General features: G+C 39.8%; 1 protein-coding gene across 4 annotated transcripts in view; it reads left to right on the top strand.

The window, feature by feature from the left end:
- Window positions 1-17,405, top strand: part of NR3C1 (nuclear receptor subfamily 3 group C member 1) — a 124,386-nt gene that overhangs the window by 78,656 nt on the left and 28,325 nt on the right. For all 4 annotated transcript variants that reach the window (XM_054718003.1, XM_054718000.1, XM_054718002.1 and 1 more), the window contains exons 3-6: window positions 3,165-3,328; window positions 11,783-11,899; window positions 15,491-15,769; window positions 17,207-17,351. In XM_054718003.1, the coding sequence (XP_054573978.1) occupies window positions 3,165-3,328; window positions 11,783-11,899; window positions 15,491-15,769; window positions 17,207-17,351 (705 nt within the window). The remainder of the gene's footprint in view (window positions 1-3,164; window positions 3,329-11,782; window positions 11,900-15,490; window positions 15,770-17,206; window positions 17,352-17,405) is intronic.

The raw sequence follows: 17,405 nt of genomic DNA, 5'->3' as shown, positions 1-17,405 counted from the left end.
GTCCTCAAACTACAGCCCGCAGGCCACATGCGGGTGTTTTTGCCATTTTGTTTTTTTACTTCAAAATAAGATGTGTGCAGTGTGCATAGGAATTTGTTCATAGTTTTTTTTTAAACTATAGTCCGGAATTCCAACGGTCTGAGGGACAGTGAACTGGCCCCGTTTAAAAAGTTTGAGGACCCCTGGGCTATGGCATCCTTTTCACCAGGTTGTTGAGAGGAGAGGTGAGATTCTATTCAGAAAGTGTTTTAAAACTATAAAGTACTACAAATGTTTTTTTAAATTTTTAAATACATATATGTAAGTATTACATATCAGAATTAACATTTCAAATATTTAAATATCACACTTATTTTCCATAAACTAAATACGCAAACAACTGGTTGGTCCCTAAAAATAGATGTCAGATGACAGAGACTGGCTGGGCAGGAAGAGGGGCATCTTCAGAGCAGAAGCCAAGGACATTTTTGCTTCCCTGACACACTGCTCCAGTCACTCACTCTCAAGCCTTCCAACTTCTCTGTGAAACTCGGCTCAGAGCAGCTTCTCTACATTAGTCACGAGTTTCTATTAATCAAGGGTGGCTCCTGCCAGACCTACAGCAGAGTCCTTTTAGGTTATTTTCTTTCATTGTAGGCTTTCAATATGCCCTCAGTCCACTCCCAGCGCTAGCAGAGAATCAATGCCTTGTGATAGGGAAGCATCCAGAAATTATTCACAGTAGTCAGAGAACATGTGAAACACCGGGGCGTATTCTCAGAACTGGTGTGACGGGAATGCTGTCCTGTTGACCAAGCCCCTTAGACAAACAAGGGTTAGCAAGGTGCAGTGAGCTTCATGTGAGGACAGATTTTCAGGGGAGCTTTGGGTTTAGAGTCCGTTACTTAAGGTGACGTTTATAAAACAATTGTCATTCTATAATTATCTTGTAATTTTTATTCCTAAAACAGAACAAAGATGTAATTTCATAAATATAATTTCTAACTTTGTTGATAAGCAAAACAATTTAGTTTGCTCTGTGAGTTTGAGCATATTTGTATTTGAGATTTAATACACTGAGTCCTTACTTAATGTCATCCGTAATTTCTGTGGCGTTAAGCAAAATAATGTAACAAAACAACATTGAATGGAACAATATTGTTTGAGGACATACTGTACTATTATTGGCTATAGTTATAAAAGATGACAATGGGACAGCTAACAGAATAAGCAAATTAAAAAAATTTTAGAAAGGAGTAATGGTATACTTATGAACTTTCTTATACAGTTGATAAATAACCCACTTTAATATCTATGGTTCCAAAGTCAACAGATTGCTGCCATTCATAGTTTTGAAAAACACATAACTAGAGAAGGAATGGGAAGTCTCCAGAAACTCTTTTTAGAGAAACTCTTTTTAGAGACTTTCAGTTACAGAAAGTTACATGCTTAGACACTCTTTTGAGTTATACCATGCAATACAATACAATAACTTTGGTTCTAAAGTTAGCAGGTATGATGAAAATTACTTAGGACAGGCATCCTCAAACTACGGCCCACAGGCCACATGCGGGTGTTTTTGCCGTTTTGTTTTTTTACTTCAAAATAAGATACATGCAGTGTGCATAGGAATTTGTTCATAGTTTTTTTTAAACTATAGTCCGGCCCTCCAACGGTCTGAGGGACAGTGAACTGGCCCCCTGTTTAAAAAGTTTGAGGACCCCTGACTTAGGAAGATGAAACATTGGAAAGCATTGTGTGATCTATTATGAAGTATTTCATAGTTAATTTTTTCTTCAGCATTAAAAGGATCGTTGTTTTGTTGGTGTGTGTGTGTGTGTGTGTATCTTTATAAGCAAACTAGAGGCCTGGTGCATGAAAATTCATGCACTGGAGGGGGTCCCTCAGCCCAGCCTGCCCCCCTCTCACAGTCTGGGAGCCCTTAGGGGTGGGAGACAACCCAGTGATCAGGGGAAGGTGATGCCCCATCATACCTCTGCTGCTGCCACTGCAGGCAGCACAAGCCTGGGCCGGTCCTGATTGCCTGAGCCTCAGGCGGCCCTGGGTGACTGGGGGGCTGAGGGGGCTGGGGGACTCCGGAGGCAGGCACCCAGCCTTGCCGCATGCCTGCCACCCCGGCGAGGCTGAGGGGACTGGGTGCCTCCCATCTTGTGGTTGTGGGCGCCACCATCTTTGAGGGCGTGGCAGTCAATTAGCATATTCCCTCCTCTTTGTGATGGTATGAGGGTCAATTAGCATAATCCCTCTTTATTAGATAGGATGTGGCAGAGTGTTAAGAATGGTGAGTACAGGTGAAAAGTTGTATATCCACTGTACAATTCTTTCATAGGAAAATAATGTTTACCTTTAAAAATTAAACCTGTGCCCACTGTGGTGAAAAGTCTGCAAAATGAAAATTGAGGCCCAGTACAAGAAGCAGATTCCCATTTTCACCTTCTTCTCCAGGGCATCTCTTCACTGAGGGGCGAGGGCAGAATAGTCCTTATTGTTGAAAGCCTAGTGCTTTTTCCTGTCGTGCACTGCAATCCAGACAAGAAAGTTATAGAAAGGAATGTTTCTGCATCAATCTAAGTCCTAAGAAACTATAAGAAGTTTTATAAAAAATTTTGACTCAAGTGGAGGATATGAGTAGGATTATAATGAGACATAGTTGAATGAACAGAGATGTCTGTCCAAGAAAATAATATTAGAAAAAAATTGATGTCCTAAGCAATTAAAGGGGTAGGAGGAATCTTTGGGGGAGTGATAGACACATACTATCTCTCGATCATAGTGTTAGCTATACAACTGTCTATTTAACAAAACTCATCAACTGTATACTTGTAAACGGTGAGAATTATTGTACATAAATGACACCTTAATAAAGATGATTATAAAAAAAATCCTAAGCAACTAAACATTATAATTTCTAAGTGAAACACAACTATTTAAGGGATACTTAAAAAGAAATGACCTCACTCTTAATTTTGTATTAAAGAACAAAATAATTATTTGAATATGTTTAAGTTGGTAAGATATTGTGATGTTTGCTAGTATGTGAAGCCACAATTCAGTATGAACATGCTTGCTGGGGAGGGAGAAGCTGAGAGAACTGTGTTTTGATGTGTGGATCTTTTTTACAGTCGTGACAACTAAATCCTAATGCTGCTTTCGTCTTTCTTTAGCCCTGGCATGAGACCAGATGTAAGCTCTCCGCCTGCATCCAGCTCAGCAGCATCAGGGCCACCTCCCAAACTCTGCCTTGTGTGCTCTGACGAAGCTTCAGGATGTCACTATGGGGTCTTGACCTGTGGGAGCTGCAAAGTCTTCTTCAAAAGAGCAGTGGAAGGTAGTGTGTGTTTTGAAGAGTTTTTATTTTTCCTCTACTTGGTTCTTATTTCTCAGAGTGGATTTTGAAATTTCTGTTATAGACAAAGCTCTTTAAGGCTTTGTAAAGAGGGGAGAGGTAATGGCTCCTAGGTTTCTAGGGGGAAAGAGACATTTTTAAAAACAACGTAAAACAGAACTAGAATAGAAAAGTATAAACTGAAGGGAGGGTGCTTGGTCAGAGAACAGAAAGTAACTTTAAGAAAGTGGTATCAGCCCTAGCTGGTTTGGCTCAGTGGATAGAGTGTCAGACTGCGGACTGTAGGGTCCCAGGTTCGATTCCAGTCAATGGCACCTTTCCAGGTTGCGGGTTTGATCCCCAGTTGGGGGTGTGCAGGAGGCAGCCAATCAGTGATTCTCTCTCATCATTGATGTTTCTATCTCTCTCTCACTTCTCTCTGAAAGCAGTAAAAATATATTTTAAAAAAGAAGTGGTATCATATGAAACGATGGGGTTGGATTTGGGCAGCAACAATACTCATTGTATTAGATCATGGGCTTTAATTCCGATCAATTAGCTGTTTTTAAAGTCACCAACTATTTCAGTCTGGCAAAAATAAGTGACAGTGAGAAATGGATGGGGGGAGGGGCGTGGGAGGGGGAGGTTGGAGGGAAAGGTATTTTGCTTTTGGGCCTGGGCACTGTGCTGAGTGGTATAAAATACAACATAAGACCTGACGCCTGCTGTCTGGGATGTCACAGTCTACTGGCAGTGAAAGGTGAGCAAACAAGGCACAGAGAATACAGTACACAGGAGCAAATGATAAAAGTGCCGAGAAGGTCAGAAAAGACCTTGATTTCACTGTACAAACATGACATTAACATAAACTTTACCTTGTGATAGACTCAACTTGCTGACAAGGACAATAGCATCAATTCTTTAAAGGAGGAGAAATTCCTTCTATAGCAAATTATTATTAGAAATCATTTTCTAATATTAACAGTTAATCCTCCTGTGAAATATGCAATTCAGTCATCTGTAACACAGTTTGAAGACTGTGTGGCCTGAGTAGATTACCTAAAGATTACTCTGGTTGTATTAATTTTATTTAAATTCTTTATTGTTTAAAGCCGTGGTTGGCAAACTCATTAGTCAACAGAGCCAAATATCAACAGTACAATGACTGAAATTTCTTTTGAGAGACAAATGTTTTAAAATTAAACTTCTTCTAACGCCACTTCTTCAAAATAGACTCGCCCAGGCCGTGGTATTTTGTGGAAGAGCCACACTCAAGGGACCAAAGAGCCGCATGTGGCTCGCAGTTTGCCGACCACGGGTTTAAAGTATTATATACATCTCCTTCCCATCCCCCCTCACTGATCTCTCCCCAGCCGCTCACACCCCAGCACATGCCCTCACGCCCCTACTATCTGTGTCCATTGGTTATGCTCATATGCATGCATACAAGTCTTTTGGTTGATCTCTTACCCACCCCCCCCCCCCCCACACACACACACACAACCTCCTCTGCTCCTCTCTGAGGTTTGACGGTCTGTTTGATGCTTCTCTGTCTCTGGCTCTATTTTTGTTCATCAGTTTATGTTTGTTCATTATATTCCACAAATGAGTGAGATCATGTGATATTTATCTTTCTATGACTGGCTTATTCCGCTTAACATAATGCTCTCCAGGTCCATCCAGGCTGTTGCAAATGGTGAGAGTTCTTTTTTACAGCAGCATAGTACTCCATTGTGTAGATGTATCACCGTTTTTTAATCCACTCATCTCTGATGGGCACTTAGGCTGTTTCCAGATTTCAGCTATTGTAAATTGTGCTGCTATGAACATAGGGGTGCATATATCATTTCTGATTGGTATTTCTGATTTCTTGGGATATATTCCTAGAAGTGGGATCACTGGGTCAAATGGGAGTTCCATTTTTAGTTTTTTTGAGGAAACGCCATACTGTTCTCCACAGTGGCTGCACCAGTCTGCATTCCCACAGCAGTGCACGAGGGTTCCTTTTTCTCCACATCCTCATCAGCACTTGTCATTTGTTGATTTGTTGATGATAGCCATTCTGACAAGTGTGAGATGGTACTTCATTGTTGATTTGATTTACATCTCTCAGATGATTAGTCACTTTGAGCATGTTTTCATATGTCTCTTGGCCTTCTGTATGTCCTCTTTCACAAAATGTCTATTTAGGTCCTTTGCCCATTTTTTGATTGGATTTGTTATCTTCCTTTTGTTAAGTTGTATAAGTTTCCTGTAAATTTTGGAGATTAAACCCTTATTGGAGATAACATTGGTAAATATGTTCTCCCATGCAGTGGGCTTTCTTGTTGCTATGTTGTGGTTCTATTAATTTTTAAAGAAATAATATTTTATTCATTCACAGTATGAGAAGGATTTGGCTAGAGTTGTGTTTGCATCCTTAGGAAATAGGTGAGTCAGTTTCTTTTCTTTGGACTACTTTTTAATTCATTAGCCAACTATAGAGTTGCTTGCTATCCCACTTAGAGCACACGGGTGCAGGTCTTCACCTGTTCAGTAATTCCCAGCTGTTGAGTATAGTTGTGAGTAAAGCCCACCCCTGCTTAGAGCAGTGCCTCTAACAAAGTAGATCTTATTTACAGCAAACCCAAGAGAAGGAAGCTTCTTCTTGTCCTCACTTTACTTTATTCATCACTTTCTTACCTGGTGAGTTATCCATGATATAAATGCAGTGATAACAGTAATACAGTATTGATGTGCATAAATAATATTGACCAGTTGATTTCTAAAAGTGAAATTTAGAATGAGACATTGGAGCCTTGAAAAAAAACATAGTATTTAAAAACTAGTTTTCATTCTCCATTTTAACTATTCTTTAAAACAGGGTTGCAAATTCAAATGCCTGCAGGGACCAAGTATGTCATTCTGGCAAAATATAATACAACTGGGGGAAGGTGGGCAGTTATTGCCATTAGAAAGTAGGGGCATGCCCTAGGTAAAAGCATTCAAGTGCAATTGAAAAAGAAAAGAAAGCTAAATATACTTCTCAAATAAAACATTACTCCAAGCTATTTGCTCTTTGGTCTTAATCCCTGCTTTAGAATTAAATTCTTATACTTGTTTTTAGGTAAAATTTAATATTAGCTCTACTGTTTCAAATATTTATCATTTAAATATTTCAGTTAAGTGTGATGTCTAGATTGCATGATTAACAGGAAAAAGCTTAAATGTGGACTGTTAAGTAAATCCATTCCTTGGATTTTAATGTTCTCCAAAGGCCCCTTTCGGCTCTACAATTCTGTAATCCTTAGACAACCTCTCTAGACATGATGAAAATGTTTTAAGGCCCAGATACATATTTTGGGGCACTTTTTTAAAAATATGAAGATATAGCTTATACAATTTGCATTATACTTAGTTCTTCATTTATAACACCTGCCACAATTGATGAGTTTTACCCTAAATTGGCATATTATAGTAACTGCCAAACATTTAACTGTTTTTAGGAAATTTGCAGAATTTGCCAAAGTTTTACTTACTCTACATAAAAACCAGATCAAGGATAGATATTTTGAACTTCTTTACTTGATATTTTGGAAGTCACTATTCTGCATACATGGGTAGCTCCATTTCTTTTTATGTATACTAGTTTAGTGATCTTTTTTTCCCCCCAAGCCCCATTTTTTTATGCTCCCTTTGCACAATAGTACATCTCATCTTTGTTGGTAGGTCATTATGAAGATAGGCGTCAGCTACCCCATTCATGAAGTCCTGTGTTTTATATATGTCATACCATTTAATTGACAGCTGTGAGCTTTTAGATGCTGTTATGATTCATAGTTGATGGACTAGGAAACTGATGCTCAGAGAGTTTAGCTTGCAGAACTAGGATTGTAACACAGCTGGCTCTTAACCTCAGTGTCGCACTGGCTCCCTGAAAGGTATATGGTAGAAACCTGTCACCTATCTGTTCATAATATACCTAGATTCTGAAAGTTATTGCAAGGGCATTGTTTCATAGCTATCATTTATTGAGCCCTTACAGTGTGCCAGGCACCATTAGAAGAATGTTGCAGAAGCCCAGCCAGATAGGTGCTAATTTTCCAGATTTACGGCTGAGGAAGCAGCTGCTCAGAAAAGTTAATAAACATTACTGAGATCACACAGCTAGAAAGTAGGGCTGCAATTCAGATCGGGGTTTCCTGGCACTTTAGCAGTACACTTTCCACTGTACCACACTGTTTTTGAGAGCAGGTACAGACAGAGGCTGAAGCTGACAGTTCACATTGAACACTTGGCTACTTCAAATAGAGTATACAAACTGCGGAAAACCTACGACATACCCTTTGCTGTGGTACCTGTGTCCCATAGCACTTCCATGGTCTTGTTCATGTCTGTGCATCACGGTCCTACTTATTAACATTGTTCTTAGATTACTCTGTTTTAAAACTTAAATTATTTTTTTTAAAAAGAACATACAACTTCACTATCCCTCCTGTATTATCTATTGAACAACAAATTACCTCCACTATGAATAGAAGGCATTTAATGTATCCTGCCCTTTCCGAGAGTCAGGGATTTGGGAGCAGCTCTAAGCCAGGTGGTTCTGGGCCAGTTGTGAGGCTACATCACACTGATGATGGGGCTGCTGTCCTCTGAAGGCTCCTGCCACCCATTAGCATTGCTTTTGGCAGAAGCTTCAGTTCCCCACTGTGTGGGCTCCTCCAGCCTGCTGTCAGCTGGCATCCCCCAAATCAAATGATCCACAAGAGAGAGTGACCAACATGGAACCAATGTCTTTACAGCTGTCACTTTTGCCATGTTTTTATTGGTTACACAGACCAATCCTGGCAGAGTATGGGAAGGGACTGCACAGAGACCATTGGGAGCCATCTTGGAGGCTGGCTACCACACCTGCCACAAATAGAAACTAGAATCACTTGCCAAAAATAGGTTTTAACCACAAAAATAAATACGATGCAAACAAAACAATGTTAAGAAATTCCAGCTGGCTTGACGGCTTTTCTCCTGATGTCTACTTTCTATTGTATTTATTAGTTAGAATGGGAATTTACCAAGTGGTACAAGACAGGGACTCCAAACTAAGACATCCCTTTGTCTTATCAAAGGGATTGGCAAGGACTGACTTTAGTGGTTCATGTCCAAGTCTTATAAGTGACCACTCCTCATTTTATAAATTCAACACAAACTTGCCCAATTTCATACTACTAACCAGATAAGACTAATTTTAACTTAAATATACAATGCCCACTGATCCTCTAGCTCAGATTCTTACATGTGCTTAAGACACACCTGGGATAAAGAAATAATTATTAGCACCATATGCACATTCTGATATTTTGGTTGGATACAAATAAAGCCTTAGAATTTTTTCTGTTTTTAGCAATAATTTTTTCAACTGCCTTTTCCAGTAACTGCAGGAGAGTGATTTTGCAATATTCTTATGGAGCCGAAATTCTTTATATTATAACTGCTTCAACAATGGATACATCTCTTATTCCTACTTTTGCTTTAATAGAGGATAGAATTGCTGGTTAGAATTATTGGCTTGACGCACTTTTTGTTCAAGTAAAGCAGCTAGGAAACGTCCACAGCATAGACAGGACTGAAGCAGCTGGCAGACATTTGGCCTTGGAGAGCAGTTCTGGAGCAGGGCCGTTAGTCAGCTCTGTGGCCTATGCCTCACAAATATTTGAACTGGATACAGTTAACCATCTACCCAAAACTTATGCTTAAAGAGCACTGTGACTTACCCTATTAGGAAGAAGTAAACACAGTTTATTTTTAGGCAAGTCTTAGGTTGTCCTATGCGTAAAGGATCTTTCCTTAAAAATCAGAACTAGGTATAGTCAATCTAGTGAATTGAATTTGTCTCTTCTAAGTATGAGTTATTTTGAGAAGAGAAATGGCTTGCAGTCTTGTGAAGACCACCCCCTCTAGTGTAAGGTACATGGACTCTTAGTTGTCTAGTGTATTTATTTATATACTAGAGGCCCAGTGCACGAATTTGTGCACAGGTGGGGTCCCTTGGTCTGGCTGGCGATTGGGGCTGTCTTGCCCAGTCCCTATCGGGGCTGGGGACCGTGGGAGGTTGGCTGTGGGGGTTCACTGACCACCAGGGGGCAGCTTCTGCATGGAACGTCTGCCTCCTGGTGGTCAGTGCACATCATAGCGACCGGTTGACCAGTCATTCAGGTGTAACAGTTGATTAAGTTTTATATATATAGACTAGAGGCCCAGTGCATGAAGATTCATGCAATAGGCCTGCCTTCCCCTGGCTGCCAGCACCAGTTTTTCTCCGGCACCCGGGACACAGGCCTTTGCTCCAGCCACAGGGGAGAAGCCAAGCTTCTTCAGTCTTCAGTTTTTGCTCGGGCTGGAGCCTTCAGTCTTTGCTCTGCGTCTGCATATGCAAATTAACCTGCAATCTTTGTTGGGTTAATTTGCATACTCCTGATTGGCTGGTGGTCGTAGCGGAGGTATGGTCAATTTGCATATTTATCTTTAGTGTAGAGACCCAGTGCACGAAATTCATGCATGGGGGTGTGTATCCCTCAGCCCAGCCTGCACCCTCTCCAATCTGGGACCCCTCAAGGAATGTCCGACTGCCTGTTTAGGCCCGATCCTAAACGGGCAGTAGGACATCCCTCTGACAATCCTGGACTGCTGGCTCCCAACTGCTCACCTGCCTGCCTTCCTGATTTCCCCTAAACGCTTCTGCCTGCCAGCCTGATCACCACCTAACCACTTCCCTGACAGCCTGATTGATGCCTAAATGCTCCCCTGCAGGCCTGGTCCCCCCCAACTGCTCTCCCCTGCAGGCCTGGGTCCCCCACCCCCAACTGCCCTCCTCTGCCGGCCTGGTAGCCCCTAACTTCCCTTCCCTGCAGGCTTGATCGCTCCCAACTGCCCTCCCCTGCTGGCCGGATCGCCACAACTGCCCTCCCTTGCAGGCCTGGTCCCTCCCAACTGCCCTCCCCTGCTGGCCATCTTGTGTGTTAGAGTGATGGTCAATATGCATAATACTCTTTCATTAGATAGGATAGAGGCCTGGTGCACGGGTGGGGGCCGGCAGGTTTGCCCTGAAGGGTGTGCCAGATCAGGGTGGGGGTTCCTTTGAGGCATGGGGCAGCCTGGGTGAGGGGCCTGTGGTGGTTTTCAGGCTGGCCATGCCCCCCAGTGACCCAAGCAGAGGCACTGGTATCTGGGATTTATTTATCTTCTATAATTGAAACTTTGTAGCCTTGAGCGGAGCCAAATCTCCTGCTTGCTCTGTGGCCACAGCCATTTCTGTTGTTATTTATTTATCTTCTATAATGAAACTTTGTAGCCTTGCGTGGTGGCCTGGGCCCGCCAGGGTGTGCAGAAAGCTTGGCTTCCTCCATTGCTAGGGAAACCCAAGCCTCCTGCTCTCTGTGGCCGCAGCCATCTTGGTTGGGTTGATTTGCATACTCGCTCCTGATTGGCCGGTGGGTGTGGCTTATGAGTGTAGCAGAGGTATGGTCAATTTGCATATTACTCTTTTATTAGATAGTATGCTCGTCTTGTGGAGGAGGATCCTTGGTTCTTGCCAGGCCAGCAGATCCTCAGATAGTTTTCTTCACCAACCAGGTTCAAAGAAAATTACAAGATTATATATATGGGGAGGAGGGAGGGAGACTTTCTGTCTTTTCCTTTGAAATTTCCTTCTGTCTCTAACACACTATTTAATAACTGGGCACCACAAGATTTTAGACAGTAGTGGTCTTTAATATTTGGGGGGGTTAATGGTGAATTCAAACATTCTTATATTCTAAAAGCATGTGAAATAATTAACAAGTCTCTGTAGGATCTACAGAAATTTCATTTGTCAAGTCTGTGTTCACCTAAGTAGTTGATGGCAACCTTAACCTTTAAGATTAACTATTTACCTATAGCTTTCTTTAAAATTGGGAGGGGGAGCACATTTTATTTGCATGTGGTAGAATAATGTTACATGAAAGTCATGTCCCTTTGGACTCTCAGTATTTTAAAACCAGTTTCCTTTTTCTTTAATCCTCCTCAGCATTAGGTCAGAAGTCATAATAAAATAGTGACTACAGACATCTCCTGTAACTTTTAAAACAAGAAACTGTTTAAAGTACAATTTATCAAGAAAGCGGTTGCCCTTGGTAGGCATTTGTGGGGTATTGCTCTGCTTCTTGATCTGAGAGCTGATCACATGGAGATGTTCCGTTTATAAAATATTCACTTTTCTATCTGTATGCTGCCATAAAGTGTTTAATACACTATTCTGAATTTGTTGAATAGAATAAGAAAGAGACATTTTAGTTGACCTTTGCAGCAGCAATGGAGGCAGGTCCACTGTCCCTTCCTCAGTCAGTGCCTCTGCCCAAAACGGAAACAGACAGAGTCACTCCAGAAAACATCTCCTTTGAGACCAGTGAAATTTTAACAGTGCTTTTATTTTCCATATAGGACAGCACAATTATCTTTGTGCTGGAAGAAATGATTGTATCATTGATAAAATTCGAAGAAAAAACTGCCCTGCATGCCGCTATCGGAAATGTCTTCAAGCTGGAATGAACCTGGAAGGTAAGGTCAGACCTGAAAGGAACTGTCTCTGTATCTTATGAAAACTTATTTTATTTTTAAAATGTAAGTAAAAAGTTGTAATAATTTAGTTATGGTGGTATATATGTGCTTGACTGGCACAATTTTATATTATTCAATAAAAGCAGAAAATTTTAAATGAATATTTCATTATTGCTTAAGTTTATTCACCAGCTCTTATTACTGAAGTCAGTATAGCCAGACTATGTACTAAAAAAGGAAATTATATAATAATGGTAATTACAAAACTTGAAACATTACTTTTGTAGATCTGCAGGGGGAAAAAAACTTCTCAAAGTGGCCTTGGATGGGTTTTGTTTGTTGTTTTGCAAGTAAAGAAGAAAGCTGAAACTAGGTATAAGTTTGATTTTCTGATTCCTGTTTATGTAACAAGTTATATAATTAACATTGATGTCATCGTTTAAAAATGTTCCTCTGGAAAGATAGGAATTCTGCTTTGACTGAAATTGCAAGTTCTGTGATGGTGATGATGGTGATCTAATAGCCCATGTGCTTACTATTGTTGTGATAGCAGCATTTCATTCAGCAGTGCTCACCAAGAAGGCAGGCACAAGACAATGAATCAGTGCCTGTATTCTAGGAATTACCTGTCTAGTTAGGTTCCAGAGTCAAATCACAAAACAGGGTGGCACACTGCAAAAAGAATAGTGTCACCTAATTCTGTCCTGGAAGAAGCAGCATTGAATTTTAGGTCTAAAAAAGCTGAGTAGGAATTAGGTGAAAATAATGGCAGAGGACATGATCAAATTTGTATTTTAGAAAAACAAATCTTATAAAGAGCGATCAATTAAACAAGATGGTGATATTAGAGGGAGAATGGAAGCCATGTGGGGTGATATTAGAGGGAGAATGGAAGCCATGTGGTTCTTTTGATAGGAGACTGTTAGAGCTTTCTGGCACATACTATGTACGTGTTTTTAGAGATGTGACTACATAGTTCCAGTTTGTCATTTAATAATATAAATGTTAGCACATATCGTGCAGTTGATAATTTGTAGAAAAATCGAAAGGCTTTTAAATATCTAAGTTCACAGAGTTTTTGCATATGTGTGGTTTTAGTAAAAAAGCTTCATTTTTGTGTTCAATTATTCCAGTGTATATAAAACCTTTATTTGGAGTAAATGCCAGAAGTGTCTAGCAGACCATAATACTAAAGAACAATACAATCTTTATTTTCTTTTGCTCACTGGAGTGTTTCCCCTAAGCCAGGCAGTTTCATGATAGCCCTAGAGTAGCTTCGCAGAAGCCACTGGCTCACTCAGAGCCCAATTCTCTGCATAAAAGTAACTTAGTACTTATGCCCCTACCAAAGAATTCTCAAGGAATTATTTTAAGGCAGCCTTCTTCCTTGCCTGAAGTGTCTAGCATTTGAAAACAGATAAAGGTTTTTAATGGTGATCCCAAATGTTTTATACTTCATTTTAAGATGTATTGTAATCATTCCAAAATACAGCTTTATTTTTAGTGTCGAGAGTCAAGTAGAATTTAAAGGCAAGGAGGCTTATGAAATTATTAGATTTCATACCTAATATTTTAAAGCTAACTTTTAAACTAAGATGTCTCTACTTTTATTAACAAAGAAGTGGAGCTATCTGGGACTCCAGAGTTTCTGTAGAGATCACATATTGAACATTAATCTACCATATGCTACAAGGAGTCAGAAACTTCATATACAGTAAAAATCTTATTAACTAAATTGCTTTAAAAATAGTAATTTCTTAATGTATTCAATTAAAAACTCCTTGCTAAGTTCTGTGGAAACATCCTAGTGCCCTTTCTTGCTCTGGTCAGTACCCCACCATTGGATGTGCTCTTTGAGCTTTATTCAGAGGCATCAGTCCTCTCATTTAGGACTGTAGGTGAATAGTAAGAATTTAAACTAATTATGTGCTGAGTCACAGAAGGTTTTTAAAACTTAAATTCCCAGCTCGTCATATCCTTTCCTCTTTGTTCTGATGCAGAGTGTAGGAACACACAGCCTCGGCAATTTAAAGTTAGTTAAAATCGAGGGTTGTACAGTCCAATTTCAGTCGGTTGATTTGGGCCATGCATGTTCTTTCACTTTGTCAACCAAGTACATGCCATGGTTTTGAGATCTGGGCTTCATTACTTATGTCCTTTTTAAAACTTTATCACTCCTCTGTAGACTTGCTCTGTCTGAATTCAAAATATTCTAAGGCCAGATGAGGTACTGACAGTTCTTATACTAGCATGTAATGTGTGCCAGGAACTGTTCTAAGCATTTTACATATGTTACCAGACTTAATTCTCAACCACCCTACAGGGTAGGTGTTAATATGTTCTTCATTTTACAGAAGAGGAAACTAAGGCCCAGAAAATAATTTGCACCAATACCTGAAATTCAACCATGGTGGTTTCAGATTTGTGCTCTTTACCGCTATACCATACTGTGTCTCCAGTATAGTGTGGCAAAATAAAGTTGGCATGATCCTGTTTTGAAATGTTGACTAAAAATTCTTAAATTTCTCAGTGCCACACTCAGCACAGAGCAAGTAAGAAGTGGGACTATTCTACTCAATGGAAATGATGGGATATTTTCCCTAACACCAGACATTGGGGTAATAGTTCCTGCCACAAAATCTATCTTCAACAAACTGTCTTTTATTTTTAAAGGTGATTAGCACTTTTCCCTTAGCAAAATGTGTTTGCATCTCTCATAACTGAGACAGGTACATTTCCCTATTCATATAAATGTCAGTCCTTACCCTTCCCTGGAGTTCTGCGTACTTTCTCTTCAAGAATACTATAATTCTGTGCTCACTTCAGCAGCACACATGCTAAAAAATAATAATGTAATTCTTATTTGTCACTAAACAGAGTAAGACTTCATTTACTCAGAAGTTTACAGAATCCATGCTGTAATTTGATTACACTATTCCAAACTAAGTCAAAATTAAAAGATAGCTTTAGTTACTTTATATATAATATGAAGATAGATTCTTTGGGTTTATAGTCATCAATAGAAATCTCTTACAAAAGGAAAATTACCTAACTGGTAATTTATGTGAAGAAATGTAAAGTTTTTCTCTTCATCTTCCTCATATTTTTAGTCCTAAATAGTATCCATTATTACAGGTTTTTTAAAAAAAATAAAAAAGTGGATTTTTCTGCTCTTAGAACTACTACTGTCTTCAGTAGATTCTTTCTTTTAATTGATAATAAAAAATTTGCCTTTAACCAATGAAAATTTTGACTTTAAAGTGGAAGTGAGGCAGAAATTAACTTATGAAAGAATCTATATGAAGGTGATTTATTTAGGCTGCTTTAATATAGTATTATAAGACATTTAATTTTGTATAAAATATAACTATAATAAAGAAGTAACTTATTTTTAGCAGAAATTAATATACAAATGGATTTCTCTTGGTCTTTTCTTTTTCCATGTCACTATCATAATTGCTAAAAAAAACCACTTACCACTTACTACTCTTTCATATCTAAATAGTTTGAGACATTAAAATACCTCTTCAATAAACTTTGCCACCTCCCATCACAACTTATTTCTGTGGTTTTTTTTTTTAATACACATAGCTCGAAAAACAAAGAAAAAGATAAAAGGAATTCAGCAGGCCACTACAGGGGTCTCACAGGAAACTTCTGAAAATTCTGCTAACAAGACAATAGTTCCTGCAACATTACCACAACTCACCCCTACCCTGGTGTCACTGCTGGAGGTCATTGAGCCAGAAGTGCTGTATGCAGGATATGACTGCTCTTCCCCAGACTCCACTTGGCGGATCATGACCACACTCAACATGTTAGGTGGGCGACAGGTGATCGCAGCAGTGAAATGGGCAAAGGCAATACCAGGTAAGGTGCAAACGGGGACACAGCTAAGACATATGTTTTGTATTTTCCTTTTTCAAAAAATTATAGTTGCTATTATACAATACTAGAGGCAGGTGCACGAGTAGGCCTTCCTTTCCCCGGCTGCCGGCACAGGCTTCCCTCGCAGCCCCGGCTTCATCCTGAAGGACGTCCGGTCTAATTAGCATATTATGCTTTTATTATTATAGATTGTATGAGTTTCAGGTGTACAACATATAGTGATTCTACATTTTTATACTTGATGATATAGTCACTATGATATGTCTAGTAACCGTACAAAGTTGTTAAGATATTATTGACTCTTCCCTGTGCTGTACATTACATCCTCATGACTTATTTTGTAACTGGAAGTTTGTACCTCTTATTCACCTTTTTCATCCATTCCCCTCCTTTCCTATGGCAACTACCGATTTGTTCTCTGTGAGTCTGTTTCTTAAACAAAAACATTCTGGATCCTTAATCATCATGGTCCCATGGTGTTGTCTTGTTCCTCATCCTAGTTATAGGAGAGTCTATAGTTAAGTTTTACACTGCTTCCTGCTTTTCAGATAGGATGATGTAACATCACAGAATTAACAGGACTTACTCAAAATTCCTTTTACACTTAAGTAGGAGAAAAAATATATAAACTATTTCTTAGATTTCAGTTCGTTTTCCTTCATTGTATCATTTTAAAAATACGGTTATTTGTAAAATTGGTAAAAACCAGACATGGTGACACTGTCAAAATGGACTAAAGTAGAATATTTTAAGCTCCCTGACTTTACAGCTAGAGGGGAATTGACAAGCTCTGTTCACACAACCAGAGACAGAGAAGACTAAAGAGACTGACCTTTTCTCATCCCTAGACTGTCAGAGGAAAGAGGTAGAGAAAGCGGGAGAGTTTTTCATTTAAATTCATTGAGTAATGTCCGCAGCCAGGACTCTTGGCTTTCTCTTTCACTATCCTATATAATAAAAGGGTAATATGCAAATCGACCGAACAGCGGAACAACAGGTCACTATGACGTGCACTGACCACCAGGGAGCAAACACTCAATGCAGGAGCTTCCCCCTGGTGGTCAGTGTGCTCCCACAGGGGGAGCAGGCTTAAACCATCAGTTGGACATTCTTAGTGCTGCCGTGGAGGTGGAAGAGGCTCCCACCCCCGAGTGCACAAATTTCATGCACCGGGCCTCTAGTTGAGTTTATATTTACTTAAGTAGGCAAAAAGTGACAAAAACTGGCTGCTCTGAAGGTTTTGAACATTGAATGCTATTACAGAGCACTGAGGGCTTTGATCTTCACATGTCACCAAGGGAGACTGAGCAGCTGGGTGCTACATGTCCCTGTCTGTCAGAGGTCCCCCAACAAGGCTAGTTCATATCTGGTCTTTGGCAACTACAGCTTTTCCTCACACCTTTATTTCTCTTAACTTAGGATTCAGGAATTTACACCTGGATGACCAAATGACCCTACTGCAATATTCATGGATGTTCCTCATGGCATTTGCCCTGGGCTGGAGATCATACAGACAATCAAATGCAAACATGCTGTGTTTTGCTCCTGATTTGGTTATTAACGAGTAAGTCACTTGTGAGTCATTTTCCCTGTGTTCATAGGATATTATCACCAGCTG

This window comes from Eptesicus fuscus, chromosome 6 (assembly GCF_027574615.1).
Source record: "Eptesicus fuscus isolate TK198812 chromosome 6, DD_ASM_mEF_20220401, whole genome shotgun sequence".
Classification (NCBI taxonomy): Eukaryota; Metazoa; Chordata; class Mammalia; order Chiroptera; family Vespertilionidae; genus Eptesicus; species Eptesicus fuscus.
The sequence above is the reverse complement of the archived record's forward strand: the minus strand, read 5'-3'. Positions and strand labels throughout refer to the sequence as shown.